The sequence below is a fragment of the Pogonomyrmex barbatus genome, unplaced genomic scaffold (genome assembly GCF_055798465.1).
Source record: "Pogonomyrmex barbatus isolate J1 unplaced genomic scaffold, ASM5579846v1 scaffold9, whole genome shotgun sequence".
Taxonomy (NCBI): Eukaryota; Metazoa; Arthropoda; class Insecta; order Hymenoptera; family Formicidae; genus Pogonomyrmex; species Pogonomyrmex barbatus.
Window position 1 is genome coordinate 8,636,070 of NW_028297193.1, and position 18,207 is coordinate 8,654,276.

General features: G+C 34.7%; 2 protein-coding genes across 2 annotated transcripts in view; one reads left to right on the forward strand and one right to left on the reverse strand.

Moving 5' to 3' along the window:
- Positions 1–3,628, forward strand: part of MFS9 (major facilitator superfamily transporter 9) — a 514,330-nt gene extending 510,702 nt beyond the window's left edge. The window contains exon 11 of the mRNA XM_089085049.1: positions 1,857–3,628. Within this exon, the coding sequence (XP_088941175.1) occupies positions 1,857–1,949 (93 nt within the window). The 3' untranslated portion in view covers positions 1,950–3,628. The remainder of the gene's footprint in view (positions 1–1,856) is intronic.
- The window catches only part of LOC105433326 (uncharacterized), a 297,296-nt gene that overhangs the window by 140,015 nt on the left and 139,074 nt on the right, over positions 1–18,207 (reverse strand). Inside the window, exon 3 of the mRNA XM_089085054.1 lies at positions 1,380–1,479. Within this exon, the coding sequence (XP_088941180.1) occupies positions 1,380–1,479 (100 nt within the window). The remainder of the gene's footprint in view (positions 1–1,379; positions 1,480–18,207) is intronic.

An 18,207-nucleotide genomic window follows, 5' to 3' on the forward strand; every position in this document is an offset into this window, starting at 1 on the left:
TGTTTCCTAAGCTTAAAGTTTCGCTTGGAGGACAGAGATTTTCATCAAACGAGGAGGTCATCATATACGTAAACGCCCTTTTGCGGAGCAAGACGCCAACTACTATTTGGAGGGAGTAAAGAGGTTAGAGTATTCGATGGGAAAAGTGTATCGACTTAAAAGGAGATTATGTTGAAAGATAAAACTATATTTGACCGAAAAAATACTTGTTTCTATGTTAGGCTCAAAATTTTTCAGACTACCCTTGTATATACAAACCCAAGTATAAACCGAAATCGCGGCCTCAGAACCGAAAAAAATAGCACCGCCTATTCGCAATTTGGCACATTGAATTTTGACAGACTCATAATTTACGACCGTCGTTGCCACGTCAGCGACCGCCCGCTTCATCGATCATCGAAAACTCTCGGCCATAATTATAAATTCGCGTCCCGATAAAAACCGCACTCTGGTGATCTCGCCGACATACAAACGCCCGATTTCAAATATACGCGTTATATTTCGCGTCAGCTTAGATTCCACACAACAGTCATGATTGATGATAAACATTGTTAATTCTTGTTATATTATCTTTTAACTTTATTTTATTCTAATAAAATTCATTTATAATCATAAATTGCAATTTCGATAATTATTTCTCTTATCGAATCCGTCGCAATCGGCGAGCTATTCCGCGCTTGAAATGAAACACATACGATTTGGATGGAGAAAACTAGTCCGTTTTAATTTGATTATTGATTTAAGAATATAATTACTGCATTGAAAGTCTGATAATTAATAATAGCATGTAGTATGCATACAAGTAACTGTTCTGAATTTATATACAGGATGTCTTGTAGCATTGTCCTCATTGCTCGTGAGAAGGTAGACGGGAGCGAGATAAATAAAAATGTCTTGTTTTGCGATATTCACAATAATTTTCGAGTTATTAAATATTAAAGTTGCACAAATAAGAGGACCCGTAGGATAACCCAGCGTGACGACAATGGCCATCCGGCGCTCAGTGATGGGCGGAGCGGCGAGGGGAAAGATAGTAATCGCCGCTCACACTTCCTATTCGTCTTACGAATCAGGCGGGCGAGCGCTTTCTCCCCGCGCGCTCTTATTTGTGCAACTTTAATATTTAATAACTCAAAAATTATTGCGAATATTACAAAATGGTATAAGATATTTTCATTTATCTCGCTCCTGTCTACTTTCTCACGAGCGATGAAGACAATTACAGGACATCCTGTATAAACTCAATAAAGAAAAAACATGTAAAATTATAGGACATTGATGATCCTATCTATCAGACGATATAATATCATATCATAATTTCATTGTTACAAATAAACGAATGATATAATGCTAAAATAATATAATATTGTAATACTTACATAAATCAACGGAAAGGCTCCAAAAATTACAGCAGAAGCCATTGTAATGTTTGATTTGCAAATTAAGTATCGAACAGTACATTGAACATCATCTACAAAACTGTTAATAATTTAAATTAGCGATTACATATATTATGTGCGTACATAAGTGCGTATGTGCGAACGTCCGCCCGCCCGCACGCACGCACGCACGCACGTACGTATGCACGCACACACGCGTTTATATATGTATATAGATATGTATATAGATATGCATGATTCAAAAGTAGAGGTTAATATCTCGGCAGATTAGATCGCAGAAATGGGAAGGAAAATTGACATAAGCTGTTCCGGAAATGTATTGTTTTTGAGTTATCGCCATTATTATGTTGAAATTTCAAATTGCTTCAATTGCATTCAATTTTTTATCACAATTGTATAGTAATGGTCTTTATGAGTTTTATAACATAATTAAGGATTAAACATAAAATGTTTCAGAAAGGACAGTGCATACGGACCATACAGCATCATCTCTGGATAGTGCTGCAAAGCTTCTTCTATCCAGTTCCGATTCTTACTTCTTCATGGTGAATCTAATAGTTCAAGTAACCTCTATTAGGTAATCAACCTCAATGAGAAATGAAATCGAGGCCAATAAGGAAGAAATTTCACCGATCATTAGGAAATTGGACTTTGGGTTGACAATTCCATCTCATAAGAGGAAATACTTGTTAGGTGATTGTAGGAAAAGGCAACTGCCCTGACCAAGTGGCGGCGCATCAGGAGATGAAAAAGGACTCATGAGATAGGATTATTCACTAGATAGGAACTTCAGAATGCTGTGCAGAGCAGGCTCTCTCGAGACCTTAATACGTGAGCTATCTAGATATGAATGCAATATTATACCTCTGCAGAAGAGTAGATGAACAGGCTAAGAGGTTTTCCAGAAGTGAAATTCTGACCTATGCTATAAATGCAACTCGCATGAACATAAGCTCTGAAAGGGATTCTTGATTGGCAGAAAAATTAATCGTATAATGGACTTTTTCAATAGATATTGACATGTTCAAACGAGGATAAAAATAAGGATAAAAATGGGTTTTATGAGGATTAGAACGACTACACATTGACAGATATCCCTGAAACGACATCAAAATAATAATCAGTAACTTTAATGTCAAAATAAGCAAAAAGCCCATGTACTATACATTGGCAGGCATAGCCTCTAATGATAGCACTAACCTCCATGATAGCACTAACCAATTAATTAAGTTTGCAGTAGCAAAAAATATGATAGGGAGCACTAAGTTCAACACAAGGAGATACATAACAAACGTGGGGATTATCTGACAACAATACTGTGAAATTGACTATGCCCTGGTGGAGACTCGGCATATTAGAAATCTACTGGATGTGATCATGGAGGTGTTAATATAGATAGCGATTACTATCTAGGAATAAAAAGCCAGAATCTCAAACACCAATAAAATGATATACATCAGGAGGACACATCTCATTATTGATGCGTTAAAGATAAGAAAACTGCAGAGAAGCTTGTGAAAAGCCTGAATAACAGTTTATGAAATTTATCCGATCTGCATATAAATGAATAGTAGTATATGTAAAACCCAACTACTAAAAATAGCAGAAAATGTAATAAGAACAAAGCAGAATAGATAAACAGCATCATGATACAATGGTGAATGTGAGAAAATGTGGCATACCGAGTGAAACTCGCAAGAAGAAGCACACAGATAAAAGCGGAGAAGTATAAAAGACTACTACGCAAAGAGAAGAAACACATGCATATGTAAAAGAAAAAGAATAATATGGGAATAGAAGACTACAGTCCTCAAGTGAGAGTAAGAAGTTTTAAATCAGGAGGAAATATTAATATAATCCGATAATAATAAAATGCCAAGATACAAATGGAGAAATCCTAATAGATATAGATGAATTACTATATCGATGGACTGAGCACTTTTAAAAACTAATAAAGGAACACACGGAAGTGTTCTTCCGATTTTAATAAGCTTCGAATATCTTAAAATATAGACAAAAATAAGAGAAATGTTTTTTTAGAGAAATTTTTTTATAAGTGCTGAGCTGCAAGGGAGTGAAACTCCCTTTAAAAGAAAATCAGTTTTCTTCTTTCAAAGTGAATGTTGTCAAAACTACAACAGATAAAAAAAGTTTTATATAAAAGTTGAATCGTTTCAAGAGTACTTTATAAAAGAAATAAAATTTTTTTTAACTTTTATTTAAATTTCTCCTTCAACTTTATATTTATCTTTTTAAAGTTGAAACCTTGTAATAATCAAATTAAAAGTTAATTTTATACGAATTCAATGATATATGATAAACTTATTTTCCCAGATATCATTATAACGATATGCTCGATTCATCCTCCTCCTCCCTCCCGTAATTAAATCCACTAAACAGCGTGAGAATTCACGTGAACAACACATGTATCATAATAGTCCGCGCGTTGGGCTACCGCCGTTACCGACCGCGTCATCGAACATATCCGTGGAATCGCCGAGTCCGTTCGACGAATCTCGCAAATCTCTTGGCAGAATCATTCCCAGCGGAGTTAGCTCCAGAATCCGAATTCGACCGACCTGTACCCGATTCTTCCCGATTTACGACCGACTCGAATATATTAACTGACTCCGACGAATGATCTTGCCTGTTCCTGGCGAGAGAGCAACCAGTCCAGTGGTGATCATGGTGAAAATCTGTCCAGATACCAATAAAGCGATCTTAGAGTACTAGTTAGCAAGTGAGAAGTTTCTGGCAGATCACTCCGTCTCCGAAGCACGCAAGCTTTCTCTTAAATTAAGGCGCTTCTTAGCTTTGCCCTTTCGTGTAAAATCTGTCATTGTTGGTGACAGAGCAGGGAGCATCCTATCTCCGAGTCGCAGCAAATTCTGAGTCCTGATTCCGGCCCGAAAAATTTATCCCGAATAAGACATCGACGTAACGAGACTTTGACGGCTAACAGCTGATCGGTCTCGCGACAAACACCACGTGCGACGAAATTCCCTCGCGCCGCACCCACGATCGTGACGCGCCGAATTCTTAGAAAAGCCACGAAGTCAAGCTATTATACGATTCCCGGAATTCGCGAACATTTTTGGTGAACAACGAGCGTGACTCCGAGACTAAAACCGAAATATCTAGTCGTGTACATATTGTAAATAGCAATCAAAAACTGTAAAACCAGTTAGTAGCTGTAAATAGTATAAGAATATAATTGTACATAGCTCACACAAAATCTTCTTTATTTTATTTCTCTACCGAAACTCTCTCTCTCTTCCTGGCAATCTAATTGACGCTATCCCACAAAACCATGAGAGCGAGCCGTGAACCGACACGTAACCGTTTTATTATTTGTGGGAAATAATAAATTATAAATCTCTACGTATACGCTATTCATAGCTGTCCGTGCGTTCGATTCTTCACGTTAAACGGATTCGTATTGCGCTGATAGGCAATAATCGACGTCTCATATTGCGCGAGAGAGCAAATATAATGGATATTAAAATATGAGTTTTATAATAACAACAATAATAAGAGTAATAATAAGTATTAAGTTTATTAAACCGCTAAACTCGAATATATTTTTGATGATATGTCAAAGTATGTACTAAATACTTTGGACAATTAAAAACAAATTATGATTAAAAAAATTATATTTACAAAATACCGATCATTCTACTTTGATTGTAGAACAGCTAATTGCAATGGTCAATTGCAATGTATTTTATTGGCCATGTATTCGTATCGCATTATTTTATTGTCATAATTTTATTTTGTCGAAACGCTGTGCAGGAATTAGCTGACACACTGTTTTATCTATGTACATTAGTTTCAATATTCACTAGCAATACTGAAAATGTATAATCAAGAGAGGCGATCGCATCTCTTTACGAGAAGTCCTCGGAGATGAGTTCGATGTTTCCCAGTCAGTGTTGATTCCTTGTTTTGTTGTAATCGGAAATGTGGAAATGTGTTTCCTCTAGTAACTTTGCTAGTTAGGTTTATTTGAACGGTTTTATCTTCTTTCTCTTTTGTTTTCCTCAGAAAAGGTAATGGAGGTAATCTTGGAGGTAATGGAGAAAGAGAAGACGGGAACCTCCAGAAAGATGAAGTAGATCTTCGCCTGCGAGGATCTCTATATTTCAGGAATAATCTCGAAGGTCCGCCATATTGGAGAAAGTTTCAATTGAGAATGTCTCTAAGGAGGAGAAATCTCTTGTTGCATTCTTTGAGGCAACAGGATTATGCCGTTATAATTTTCAGTCATGCGGCAGGATTTTTGCCGTTACAACATTTGATTATGCACTTGGTAGTTGCTCTAAGAGTGACGATACTACGAAATGCTGCTCTATTTATAGAGTCTCTGATTGTTTTTTAAATACAAGAAAATTTGCTTTCTATTGTCAATTGTACAATTAATTTCTCCTATGAATCTTTCTCGACGCGACGAAGTGAAGTTGCTGGATACTGGTTGAATTTCTAATGTGGTATCTTTGATCGCCACAATATTATCAACTGATACTGATGCCAGTTATACATTCAACCCAAATAACATATATCATTTGTATAAAAGATTTGATATTAATAAGTGTGGCGCCAAGTTATAATTTCATTAAATGTCAATTAAATGTATACCATCTTTTAAAAAATAAAACCGATATTATACGTATCTTTGTATTTCTATTGAAGAGATCTTATTTTTATTGTAACCCAAGTGATAGTAGTTCTAATTCTCTTTAAAAATTTAATTTAAATAAAAAAATTTTTCTGTAAAAAAATTTGGTGCTGCCAAATTTTAACTTTTCATCTAGTTACTATTCAACCCTGCATATAAAATAGAAATTCAATTTTTTGTGTGAATAATAATATTATGAAAACGAAAATATGAAGCAAGTTTAATGTTAAGAAGATTAAGTTTATTAAGAATGTCATTTAGATTTAATACATTATTACTTAAATTGTTTTTATTGTTTTTCTTTTTGGTCTAGCAGCGCTAAGTTTTTTGCATAAAAATTTCTTTATTTAAATTAAATTCTTCTACTTTGTACTGTCATCTTTTTAATTTTTTATAACTAAATCTTTTCATTTGATTCAAATAATTAATAATTCAAAAACTTAATGTATTTAATATATTTACATGTATTTAAATTAAAAATATTATATGAAAAACAAATTAAATAAAATTAATGTTACTAAGATACAAATTAAATAAAAGTAATGTTACTGAATAAGGGACCCCAGCCGGATCTTCTTGCTAAGTGTTGTTTATAAATTTAAATTTTTAATCAGCCCTTTTCAGGGCTACAACTATTATTATTAAAACTTACGAATATCTCTACATCACAAATGCTTATGAATTGTATTTTCTACTTTGTTATTTTAACCGTGTAATCAATAGAATGTTTTCTTTTGTAACGGATTTGTGCTGAGCGGTGCGGAGGCGGGGACGTAGATCGGTAGTTCGGAAGTGCTCGTCGGATGCTGGGGTTCGGTTTATAGAAGAATCCGTGATGCTTGAGTTTGATTAAAAATAAATTATACAATTTATTTCAATAGATGAGATTAGTATTGCGCGGTGTTACATAAATGGCTTGTTGTCAGTGGCGTGGCGCCGTTCGCATATGATCGATGTAGGATTCGTGGCGCGGTCGAATATCGAATGTGTATGCGTATATTCATGGTATAGCGCGTGGGTTTGAGACGCAGCGCGTTGCTAGGCAACCGCGGATTGCTGACCGATCGGACGCACGGGTTGCTAGACAACCCTAGGCGCTTTCACGTGTTTTTCGCGTACGTCGAAGGAAAAGTCCGAGAACGTTCCGACTTTTCGTGTATGAGGAAACGAGAATACCGCGAGCGCCCGGTATTCTACAGAAGAAAAGTCCGAGAATACTTCGACTTTTCGGACGGAAAGAGAGCGAGAACGCTCGGTATTCTGGTTGGAGCGAAAAAAGTCCGTGAACTCTCCGACTTTCCGGAAAGAAGGAAAAGAAGAATACTGAGAACTCAATATTATCCTGGTATCGATCGGATCGGATCGGAGTATCGGAGCGGACAGGTCGGGTGGGCGGACGGGACTGGATGTTCTTTACAAAATTTGCTGGATTTATATACCCATTTTTGCGCTTATGTGTCAACACGCAATTTGTTAAACTATTTTATCAAACGGCTGATCGGTCATGCCGTCGGTGCGTCGCATTCGGAGATATTCGAGCGGCCTCGGACGGTGTGGGCCGCATAGCGCGCATCTAGTAACGAGCATCAAAAACGCTCCGTTATACTTTTAACGGAATATGTAATGCTTAATAACGAGGAATTGAATTTTTGAACTTTTTAACAAAAATAATATAAATAATTTAATCAAATTGTTTTTTATAAAGGAAAATATTTTGCAGAGCATATACGCAATATGTATGATACATTAAATACAGTTATTTCAAAATATTTAAAATATTTTTATAATATTTTTGATGTATTATATTTTTAAAATAATTTACATAACGTTTAGATCATAATTATCAAAATTATTTATTTTAACAAATATAATTTTTCATACTTTTCTTATATAAATAATTTTAAATTTTTATAATTTTTTTAACTTCTCTGATACAAGATATTAGAAATAAATTTACACATTTATTAAATAAATGTGTAAATTTATTTCTAATATCTGTGAAAATGTTTCAAGATATCGATACAACCATTATTGAAATTTTATGAGATTATGTAATTATTGTAATATTATAAGGATAAATATTTTTGTATAAATTTTTTGTTAATTTTTTCTGAGAAAATGAGGAGAGAACCAAACTTTTCTCAAAATATTTTAAATTATAAATTTAAATATTTTATCTTTAAACACTATTATGAAAAAACCAATTTTTTGACTCTTCGTGATTATGAACTCACGTAATTAATCACGTAAGTATTCGTTAAATTCAATATTTTTTTTATTGTCATATGCAATTGCGCAGCAATTGAAATAATAGAATGCTCAGTTCATACACCATATTATTTACATTTATTTTTATTTCCAGATAATGTTACGAAATCAGATAATTTTTTTATTGAATTGTTACGTAAAGGATGAAAACAATATTTATTTTGTTAACTTTTATCTTATTTTAAACAATATAGTAAGTGAAGTCATCAAAGATTAGGTACCAGGCCGCGCATCGGTTTGAGAAACGCGCGCCGGCTCTGACCGCTACGTTCATACGCACGCTCATTCGTCACTTTTAATCTGATTCTGTAAAAACTACTCGTCGCACGCAATTTTGCTGAGAAAAGAAAAAGTTGTTTCTATTAGATAAAGAATCATGTAGTATACTCCAAATGCAGGAGATTTGGGATACCTTGTATATTAATATATAATATATACATTATATATATATATATATATTTCTACATTATCATTTTACTAAATAAATATATGTATATGTTGTGACATGATGTTATGGGATCGCTCGTCACAAGGAGCATTTGTTCCGATTATGAAAATTAATGGGTCCTGCGTCCACCTGTTTAAGGGGAGAAGTCGCGGCAGAACTCGAAGTGGCGCGAGCCACTTAATTTTTGCATTAATCTTATTTGCACCCAAATAAGAAGGGAGGGTGTACGTCACGACGGGGCCCGATCATGAACCAGTCGTGAAAACTCGTAATTATTTTGCGAAAAAGTATCACCTCAGGAATCGAACCTGGATCTCCTGCTTACCGGGCATCTTATCTCTTCGACTACCGAGGCATGTGATGATATTTATCGCAAATAACGTGTTTAGAATAACACGTCAACAATGACACATATACGTAGATTACAATATACATATATACATGTATTCTCTCAAATCTCCACGACTGGTACTCCAGAGAGATGATGGTTCTATTCTCTCGATATATATATATATATATATATATATATATATATATATATATATATTATCGAGAGAATAGAACCATCATCTCTCTGGAGTATATTATATATATATATATATATTATTTATATATATATATATAATATATATATATATATATATATATATAAAATAACCGTTAAATAAATATATATATATACGTTTCTTTGTTTTATTTTGGCTTTATGTTATTATATTTTTGGCGAGATTAACGACTACCGAGATGACGATGTGAGATGGGATGTCTCCCAGCGTCGAATAGCCTAGGAGAGGATATCGCTACCGTGAAGACGTGAGGACAGGACAGGTCGTACTCTATTAACCCTAATTGATCTCTGGGGATCATTGTGACCCCACCAAAATTTGGACTAAATTTTCACCAACTTAAATTTCGAAATAACGACTGACGCTCCATCTACTAATAGTCTCTAACTACATTACCATGCGATTGGCATGATGTAAAACGCGTTAGTGTGTTTTCGACAATCGAACGAAGTGGACATATCACATTGTTGGGATCACGGTGACCCCAATGTGTGATCATTGCGTCGTTTTTCTGTAAAAAAATTCAAATTTATTTCTGTGATTTAAGTGCTCTAAGATCTTCAAGAAAACGTAAGTATTAGTTTTTGTGAGAAAAGAATTTTTATAAGTACGCGTAAGTATGAGATATGAATGTATACAGATGGTCTATAACTTACAAAGCCGCAACGTTGGTATTGCATTCCTCGAAGAAGATAAGAAAGGTGTTAGTTTCGGGGAAAAACTTCTGATCATGAAGAAGATCACGTGAATAAGCACTCGGAGGGAAGTGACTACGAGACATCAGGTTCTGAAGACGTTAGTGATCTAGAAAATTGTTACGTTAAACCAACGTCTCTTGGAGTCACGCGCACGAGGCCGTGTAACTCAACTAAAGAATGGTTACACATGGAATACGAAAGTTCCAGAGAGAAGATCTGACTGTCAAAATGTACCTCAGCCTATTGAAATCGGTTAATGACTGTTGAGACATTTATTCAATTTTGGGTTTTATTATATTGGGTTTTATTATAAGGAATTATTATTCATGGATGAAATTATAAATATAATTGTACAACATACAAATAGCAAAAGGGACGATGTCTGTGCTATGATGATGGCAGAAGGTAAAAATATGGAAACTTATCACTACCTTATAGACGCTACTGAATTAAACATACATTGGCTTACATTGGAATAATCTACTATTCTGCATAAAAATCATCCAATGTGAACTACTTACACATATGGAGTTGAGAGAACATTACATTTTACAGATGTGTGATGGGGCAAACTAGATTTATGTTTATATCAACATGTTTGCGATTCGATAATAAGCTAGGAATATTTATTAATATTGATGATTTTCATCTGTAAGAAAAATCTGGGATCTCTTCATGTTTGTCAATTGTCAACGATATTATAAGCCTCATAATTACTGCACTATGGATGAACAACTTTTTAGGATTTCGAGGGAGATGTAGTTTTCGAATGTACATAAAATCAAAATCTGACAGATATGGTCTTAAAATCATCTCTCTGAATGATGCTTACACGTCATATATGATAAATGCTATACCATATCTCGGAAAAGTAAGAGTCCAAAATGAATCGGTTCCGGAATTCTTCTTTAGAGAAGTGACAAAACCAATTTATAGAACTAATAGGACAGTAACTATTGATAATTGGTTTACTAGTATTCCTTTAATAGAGCGAATGCTTGAACCCGAATTCAATATGACTATACTGGTACCTTAAGAAAAAACAAAAGAGAGATTCTAGAAATGAAAGCTGATAAAGAATCACCAAATACAAAGTTTTGCTTTTCTTCATCCAATATAACATTGTTATCGCATACGCCAAAAAAAAAAATAGTTCTGGTTGCATCTACTTTCTCTAATTCTGCAAATATCGTTAATGACAAGCCAGAAATAATTAGACATAATAAAACAAAAGGTGGAACTCTTTTGACAAGTTACCACACGTATACAGTAAGCAGAAAGACGAACTGATGACTTCTATGAATCTTTTTCGTAGGAATGCTTGATCAAGCAACAGTTTACGCTAAGATTTTTTTATAATGTAAATATAATAAGGTTTAGTGATAGCGGTTGGTGATTGCAAGAGCATCGATCAATATGAGACGAAGTATTACGTTATCGGTTTCTTTATTAAATCTCGGATTACAATGTTCTCGCGACACGTCTTGACTCTGCAAAATCTCGAGATCGAATGTCCGTCTTTTCTTTATCAAATCGATTGTCCGAGTCATATTTGTTCGAGATGTTTCTTTTATTGTCAACATATTTTTCGTCCTATCATTATTTTCGCTTCCGTTTTGAATATTTCATTTTAATAACGACTAGTGATTAAATTCCACGACTGTAAGTAATTGATTACCCTCTCTAAATTTACATCCTCCGACAATTATATGGATGCAATTTTCGCATTGCTCAAAACAATTAAATGGCATCTCCGTTTCGGTAGAAACAAAAGTCCGATCGTTATATTTGTCGATTCCAAATATCTAACGATTCCGAGTGACCCGGCTATATGTGTGTGTGTGTGTGTGTGTGTGTGTGTGTGTGTGTGTGTGTATATATATACGTGTGTCTTTCTAAATACGCGTGTTTGACTTTACCAGATGTGGCAAATATATCGCCACAAAGGAAAAAAAAAACATTAAAGTAACTGCTCATGATTGCTTGAAACAATTGAGTTTGCATCTAGTAACTCCAACCTTACAAGAACGCTATATGATATCTACTATACGTACTGATTTGAAGTTAGCTATCGCTGGTATTTTAAAAACAGACAAATTAACAATGGGAACAAATTAACAATGAACGGTCAAAATTTGAGAAAAGACATCGATATGGCCTATGTAAAAGAAAAACTTTGGAACAATGCGCAAGTTGCGATCGCCTCATGTGCGTTGATCATCGTGCATATCTATGCAATAACTGTGCCAAGATTAGTGTTATTTTTATGATCTTACAGTACTTTTTTGGTCAGATTACTTTATTATCTTATAAAATGTATGTTTCTAATGAATAATATTACATACGATTAATTTAGCACAAAAATAAACATACTTTTGTTGAACAATGTGCATGATTATTTTTTTTTAAATTACCCCAATCAAGCTTCAAAATAAATATCTTTTTTGAAAGCTCACTATTGCAATAATTGTTTTATCAAAGTCTCAGCATCTGAAGACTTTATCCCTAAAATTTTATGCAAAAATATTAAAAAATAAAAAAGTTATGATTTTTTAAATGAAAAAAGTCACTTTTCACGTAGATTTTTATTGAATTTTTTTGACTATTTTAAAATTAATTCAGCAAAAAAAATCAATGCGAATACATATTTTAAAGTTCAAAGAATGTCCCTAATTTTTTTTTATACTACCTATTTCTTTTATACCCTATACCTATGAAAATAAAGCTGTGGCAGCCATTTAAACGCTGGGGTCATGTTGACTCTGTGTAATTATTACGTAATTTTTACGAAGTGTGATTGAGGGTTCAATTACCGATGTTCGCATGCAGAATTGCCGTTGCTTTAGTAATATGTTTGCAGATATGGAGCTGACCTTTAATGCGGGGGCGAAAGAGGGGGGAGGCGCCACTCTACGCGAGACTGCGAGGAGACAGAATTTTAAAAGGCTGGCAAGGAAATTTGAAGGGGGATGCAATATCGAGCTGGAAGAGGAAGTCACCTCTTACCGGAGAAACTGATTTATTACGGAGGAATCTCCACGAATTGCAAACCAAGTCACATAGAAAAAACGGCTTCTTCGAATCTCCCGTGAAGTCAAAGAAGATGTGGATCATTTAGGGCCGCGTGTGCGAACAAGAGATTTATTGGCCGATCGCGTTGCGGCGTTAATTTTTGAAAAAGAAAAGGGGCGACGATCGTGCCCATGTCGCCGCAAGATCGCAAAGGAATCACTTTTTCGTGAAGTACGGTGTGGATGCAGGACGAGAGAAATACCGAGAGGATTCGAGGAGAGCAAGGTATTGTCGTTTGGTGAGGCGAACAATTATGAATTTATAAAGTCGTAAATTTCGCCAAATATCGGAGAGACCGCACGAGTGTAGACCACCAAGACTTCGCGAAGGAAACGTTTTCCTCACGACCGCGATATTTTTTTTGTATTTATCGTTTGGTTTCTCGGTGGGCTAGCCGACATGCTGTTCTTTCCGACTAGATTTCCAAGATTTTCTCTGATGTTTTCTCTCGCATTCATCATCGCGCAAAGTCTATAATCAATAATCATGTTTAGCTTTGTTGCCGTTATGTATAAAAATAGATAAAATTAAGTTTTCGTGTGAAAGAGCGCTAGCCTAAAATTTAATTGTATTTAGCGTGAGCTCGGATATCGTCGGGCGAAAGCACTGGAATTTCAATGTTGTCGCGTGCCTGATTGAGTCGGATGCCGTATCGTAGGCCGTTACATAATTCGACTTCTATTTTTGCGATGTATCGTCGTTTATAATATTTAAGATTCTATTGCGCATTGGTGTAATCTGACGATTCCGTCCCGTGAACCTTCCTCTCTAACATATATAGAAACTGAGTTGCCGTTATCGCTCGTGTTCACGAGTTTTTGGTCGGAACACAGAATAAATTTTGTCGAATTGTCGTTATTATTAGGTGTACAAAAAAGTTCTGAGCTTTAGATTTCATACAACCGAAATAACAATTTAAATTTTATATATCTTCTCGCCCTTTTGCGGTTTTAAAGCGTTAACATTTGGCCTTCTAAAATGCCATACGGTTTGGCACATAATCTCAAAAATCAATAGTGTTCACGATGGCAATAACAAAAGAGCATATTCGATTTTTCATCCACTTCGCATTTCATCTGAAGAAAAATGCTGCTGAAGCCACTGCAATGATTTATGCTGCATATGGAGAGAACGCTGTAAGTCATACTACATGTAAAAGATGGTATCAAAAATTTCGCCAAGGAGATTTCAGTCTTGAAGATGAACCGCATGCTGGACGCCCTCAAAAGATTGAAACGGACGAATTGCAAACACTTGCTGGATATAAACTCTGCGCAAACTGAAAAGGAGCTTGCAGAACAGCTTGGCGTTACGCAGCAAACCATTTCCGTACGTTTACATACGATGGGAAAGGTTCAGAAGGAAGGCAGATGGGTTCCGCATGAATTGTCCGAAGACAACAAAAATCGTCGGCGTGACACTGCACTCACTTTGCTTTCAAAGTTCCGGAAAAAAGATTTTCTACACAAAATCATTACAGGCGATGAAAAGTGGATTCTTTATGATAATTCTAAACGTAGAAAATCATGGGTTGACCCTGGTTAACCTTCGACATCGACGACAAAGCCCAATATCCACGCCAAGAAGGTTTTGCTTTGTATCTGATGGGATTGGAAAGGTGTGTTGTATTAGTTGTTACAACCGGGTGAAACAATCACGGCAGATCGCTACCAACAACCATTGTCCAATTTGAGCGATGCATTAGAAGAAAAGAGGCCATTTACTGACCAAGGACGTCGTAAAGTGATCTTGCTTCATGACAATGCTCGACCACATGTTGCAAAAGCGACTCAGAATCATATATCTTTGCGTTAAGCTGGAAACTTCTCCCGCACGCGGCATATAGCCGAGACATGACGCCTTCCGATTACTACCTATTCCGGTCTGCTGCATCATTTGGCTGATACACATTTCGTGAGATTTGAAGAGATACGAAAATGCATTGATGACTTTATCGCTTCGAAGCCGGTGAGCTTCTATCATCAAGGAATTCGCAAGCTACCTGAAAGATAGCAAAAGGTCGTTGATGCAAACGAGGAATATTTCGCTGATTAATATTTTTTTGTTTGTTTTTGAATAAAGAATTTTGAATTTTACAAAAAAAAGCTCAGAACTTTTTTGTACACCTAATATATATATATATATATATATATGCTGGAAGAATATGCTGTGTTATCTCGAAAATCTGCTAAAATTTTATATGTTTGTACTAAATATTATAGATATCTATTCAATAGCAATAGTACAAATAGTTCTATGTCTTTCTATAGACACAGCAAAAAGTCGCTTCATTACGTATGTGCAATATATATATGTTCTCTTTGAGAAGAACACTTGTAATGTCCATCGCATGAACATAGTACACATGAACTCCGAACGCCTTTTGTTCTGCCGCCTAATCGACTGAAGTCAACATCTAAAAAGAGAGCGAGAATAGAGGGGCTGGTTCTCTCTCTCTCTTTCCCTCCTTCCCTCCCTCCCTCCCCCCCTCTCTCTCTCTCTTGTTGTGCACGCAGCGATTGCTCGATTTCATAATATTATACAGCATCGTACCATGTCGTATGGAACGTATCGGTTTACAAATGGAAACTGTAACTAGCAAATTTTATTTTATTTTGTATATGATTGAAATCTGCATAATAACTTGAATAAACTTTACGTTCATTTCGAAACATTTTTCGCACAAAAAATCTGATATCCAAAATTATTATTACCACATTACCTAAACATCCGTCTCATATTTTTGATAATGATAGTTATGTATTCGAGCAAATTGTGTTATAAAATCATAGAATGCAATTAATAAAGATTGTTTTGAAAAAATATCTGAATGTAAGATTACATTACGAAGGAGCATCTAGGCAAGATATAGTCACAAGATTAAAGAACAAAATAATAAATCAACATTTTTTAATAATATGTAAGAAGATTCAAGAAATTGTTTTTATTAAGATGTATGTTTTATTATTTTACGTTTAGAGCTATTATTTTGTTATACATAGATTATTATACAGGTACATAGATAAAAAAAATAAAAAATAATGTTTATTAATGTTTATTACATAAGTTATGTTACATTATTATTTTTGTATTGTTATGTACATGATATCGACTGAACTATCTTATTGCGCCATTTGTCCGCGTAAAAAGAGATAAAGAACAGAGGGACTAGATTCTCTATTTTTTTCTATATTGGCTTCACTTTTCTGATCGTATGCAATGTCCATGTATACTATGTCTATGGTCTATCGTATCCTGATCTATAAGGATATTGGACATAGCGAACATAGTGAAAAATGATTACTGCAAAGCGAACATAGCGAACATAGTGAAAAATGATTACTGCATTGACAATACATGTATACAGTATATATATATATATATATATATATGTGTGTGTGTGTGTGTGTGTGTGTGTGTGTGTGTGTGTGTGTGTGTGTGTGTATTTATTTAGTAAAATGATAATGTATAAATTAGTATAACAGAAAACGCAATTAATCATGTCGATAATACTGACTTTTTAAATTGTCGATAATTACCGACATTTCTTTAATTCTGTTTAGAAGGCATTAGCGGAGGGCCATAGGAGTTCAGCCTTTTCTATAGGATCCCCTTAAAATTTTAAAAAACATTGGAACAAATTATGTTATAATAAACTATTTATAATAAATTATTTTTTTAACAATATTTTACTTTCCACATTATTTTCCGCGACTGACTCTCATTTGTCTTTTTTCTCAAATTTTTGACATTTTTAAAGAGTCCTACTCGATAATCATTCTTTTCTTTTTCTTTATGTAACTGACAAGTCATGAAATCTTTCGCTTAGCATTCCAGGATTTGTTTTTCTGAAGACATAACAATATCTATAAAATGGCATATGATTTAGTGACATTTAATGACATTTAGTACGGTTCGTTTATTTTGGACAAAATTCTTTAAATATATCGAAATTGATTTTAATAATTTGCCTAATAGTAAAACAGATATATGCGCACGCGTGCACTCGCTTACGTGCATATGTGAAAGACAAGGAACTACATGCTAATCAAGCATTTCAAATCTAGCGGCAATGAAACATATAATAATCAATTTCTGTTTAAAATGGAACTCTCTCTCTCTTTCTCTCTCTCTCTCTCTCTCTCTCTCTCTCTCTCTCTCTATATATATATATATATATATATATATTGTAACCAGATTTACAATTAATAATAAAAGTAGTCCGCATGAATTTCAGAGTCTTTCGAAAAACGGCACAAATGCGTGATCGCCAAAATTACGATCAGTCTTTCGAAAAACCGCAGAAACGTATCGCGCGAGAATATTGCGAAAAGCTTATCAGCAAATTCCTTAATTTGTTGATCGAACCGAGCGTTGATCAATCAATACCACGCAATCAATCAACGCAACCGATTAGAATGCTGATCGGGCATTGATCAGTCTATATAATCGGCTACACAAGGCGGAATCAGACGGAGTCGAAATTATAAATCGTTCGGAATTAATATTATAAAAATCGCGCGAGATATTACCGAATTCCGTCGCGAAGTTCACGCCGTATTATCAGCATCTCAGATGTTACACTCGGCCGCCAGAGTAACGCGAGACGCGCCGACGACGCTTAATCGTGTGTGAGAAATATAACAATGTAATATCACGTGTTTGTGTCCTTGTTAAAATAAATCAATCAAATTAAAATGTGTGTTAGTGATTTCAAGAGGATCCCTACCATTTCTTTGATCCTGCTCGGAGTTCCAACTCCGTAGGCTTGGTGACTATCCCGAATATTAACGTTGTAGTTCATCCGGGATACAACAATATACATAGGGTGTCCCAAAATTAACGCATTTTTTTTAAGAGCAGATTCTTTGGAACATTCTAATACGAAAATGTCAAAGCTATAATAGTTTCTAAATTATTGGCGATTAAAATTCACTAATCACAGAGCTGATATTTCGTGCGCTCAGACATGATATGATAAGTAGTAAAGGTTTCATCACGAGAGTTCTCTTACAACATCAAATATTACAAAAAATACAATGACATTCTTATTAAGAAATTATTTCTGTTTTGGAACTTA